Below are 2,778 nucleotides of genomic sequence, written 5' to 3' on the forward strand. Positions count from 1 at the left end.
GAAACTATTTACACTTACTAACTTTCTTACTGACCTATGATTGAAAATACTACTGGGATTGAAATGATAAAAAAATGTGGAAATTATTTAGTTGCATAGTAAAAAACCTGGGGAGTGAAGTGAAGTATACATAAAATTAGAAAAATCGGAAAAATATGTGTGTCTGATATGTGATATGATACGTCATTCATGATAGTCATTTGGTCATGCAAACTTAATTTATTTCAGGTCACATAAACTTAAATATTTTTCCACTAGTGTTGTTCTAAAAATAACACAGGAGATCATATTTCAGAATGCCTTTGTTTTAAAAACAAATTTAGTCAGAGTTTGTCAATCATCTCTAGTTTTGGTGATCTTTATGAAAAAAAAAATTTAAGTTAACGAAATTACCTCTGTCGATCGAATCATTTTATCGGTCATACATAAGTCAATACTATCGAAAAGTTAATTATCATTTACTTACTCGGCTTCCAGACGAACACAAATTATCATTAAATTAACATGAGTCTGAAGCTAATCGGCACGAGTAATCCTCTCCAAATTAAGTACAAATTAAATATTCGCCGGTTAGTTTTTGCGATGCCAGAACCTTGAGCTTTCTCCAGAGGTCTAATACCTTCTTCAATCCACATGTGCCTCATGTGTATGTACGTTTTTATGCCTTACCTGCTTTCCTTCAACTCGACTCAAACACACATGTTAATATAATGGAAAAATCTTTATGCTTATCACATTCCTTTTCACCGGCAAAGAAGATAGCCAGCAAGAAAAAAAAATCTTTCCAACCTCGCCTAAACATAATCCTTGAGGGAGCGCCTCTTGTGTGCGAATCTCATCCCTTGGCAGACATAAAAACATCCCTTTTTATCTGCCATTATCTGCTGGCATCTTATCTCGCAATAAGCTCTCTAGATGGAAATAGAAATCGAGTTTCTCATGAATATTTTCCCTTTCTCCTTTGCTTTCTCGAAATCAGAACATCGACCACAAGCTGAAGCTGCGCTCCAAGAAGGGACAGCTGCCGTTCGTTGAGGTCAATGGCGAGGAAATTGCCGACTCTGCCATCATCATCAAGGAGCTGGCCCAGCGCTACGAGAAGGATCTGGATGCCGCCCTGACCCAGGAACAGCGCAACATCGCCCACGCCATGATTTCCATGATCGAAAACCATCTGATCTGGGTGATCCTGTTCTGGCGCAGCAAGAATCCGGAACAGATGATCAAGGGCTACAAGGTCAACCTGCAGCACGCCCTCGGAAGCCGCCTGCCCAACGCCATTCTCAACTTCTTCTTCAAGTTCCAGTTCGGACGCAAGGTAAGATCTCTATTTCGAAAAAAATATCTGTTCTTTGTTTAAATATTTGATCTTGTTCCTACGAACTTCACCGAGGCATTGCTGTTTTGTGTTGAATCATTGGAAGCCTTCATTGCATGACCAATACGTCATCACACCCCGTCACAAACCTCACAACTTCACAGCTCACAATGACCTCCTAGGCTTGGCGCTCCTCTCTATTTATAAATACTCCGAATTTTCCATTGAAGAAAATGCATGACAAGTTTCTGTAGTGTGCACCCGTTTTTAATTCACCATCATGTTCACTCTAACAAAACAAGTATTTGCAGGGATCGAAAAAGGTCAAGGCACAGGGACTGGGCGTGCACAAGCCCGAAGAGATCGAGGAGTTCGGCAAGCAGGATCTGAAGGTGCTGTCCGAGCTGTTGGCCGACAAGCCGTTCTTCTTCGGCGATGAACCGACAACGGTAAGATGATTTTTCCTCAGATAAATTGTAACACCACTAAGATTTTATTTTGTTTTCCCTTTTTACAGCTCGACTGCGTTGCATTCTCCGTGCTGGCCCAGATCCACTACATCTCCGACGAAGTCAAATACTCGCTCAAGGAGTTCATGCAGGAGAATTGCCCGAACCTCGTCGGACACGTCTCGCGGATCAAGGAACGGTGCTTCGCCGACTGGGATGAGATCTGCGCCAAGCTGGACCTGAACGCCCACATACCGAAACCAGAGTGAGTAGCTGATTAAATTCATATTTTTTTATTTGTTCGGGAAGCATCCTCCAACGGTGAAGAAACTTGGCTAGGATTTAAAGCTAACTGTTAAAGAATTCTTTTATAAAAGTAACAATTTTAGAGAGTCAAGTGTTTCTGATCACTGATAAGGCTAGCTCTCAGCCGTTTTTTGGCGAGTTCAATGGCCTCCTTCATGTCATTTTCTTTAAAATGTTTTACCAAATCAAAAAAAACTTTTCAATTTAAAAAAAAGTGTACTTTTTCAGTTGGTGATGTAAAATAAACTGAGGCATTCAATTATTTAAAATAGCGGAAAAATATTTGGACATTTTTTAACAAATTTGTATAGAAATACTACCAAGATTGGTAGTTCTGGGCTCTTTCACCGTCCTCTTGAAGGCTCTCAACTCCCCCACGGGAAGGTAGCGACCACTTTGAAAATCACTGTTTTAGAGCATGTTGTGTCTTTCGAAACTTACATTTCTTTCGATGTTCTGATAATTGTATAAGAGTGTCAAGAATTTGAGGATGACACATACCCGGCATTTGAAAAGTTCCGTAAGGCGACCTTATTTGACGCAGTGGTGAATGATCGCCAATTCTGTTAATGCATTCGTTTTTTGAGCGGATTCTTACCATCTCGGCCATCACTCCTCTTTTCCGGTTTATCTGACGACCTTTCTTCGGTTTCAACCCGATATAATTGTTGTTTTCTTAGATAAGTAAAACAAGGATAATACTGA

The 2,778-nt window shown here is 40.3% G+C and overlaps 1 protein-coding gene across 1 annotated transcript; it reads left to right on the forward strand.

Annotated features, from left to right (window-relative positions):
* Positions 1-946: 946 nt before the first annotated feature.
* LOC129742599 (failed axon connections) lies at positions 947-2,056 on the forward strand (the record flags this gene model as incomplete). Its single annotated transcript, XM_055734518.1, has 3 exons — positions 947-1,318; positions 1,630-1,767; positions 1,836-2,056. Coding segments are annotated over 3 exons (711 nt in total), but the record flags the coding sequence as incomplete, so codon positions are not given.
* Positions 2,057-2,778: the final 722 nt, after the last annotated feature.

This window comes from Uranotaenia lowii, chromosome 2 (genome assembly GCF_029784155.1).
Source record: "Uranotaenia lowii strain MFRU-FL chromosome 2, ASM2978415v1, whole genome shotgun sequence".
In the NCBI taxonomy this organism is placed as follows: domain Eukaryota; kingdom Metazoa; phylum Arthropoda; class Insecta; order Diptera; family Culicidae; genus Uranotaenia; species Uranotaenia lowii.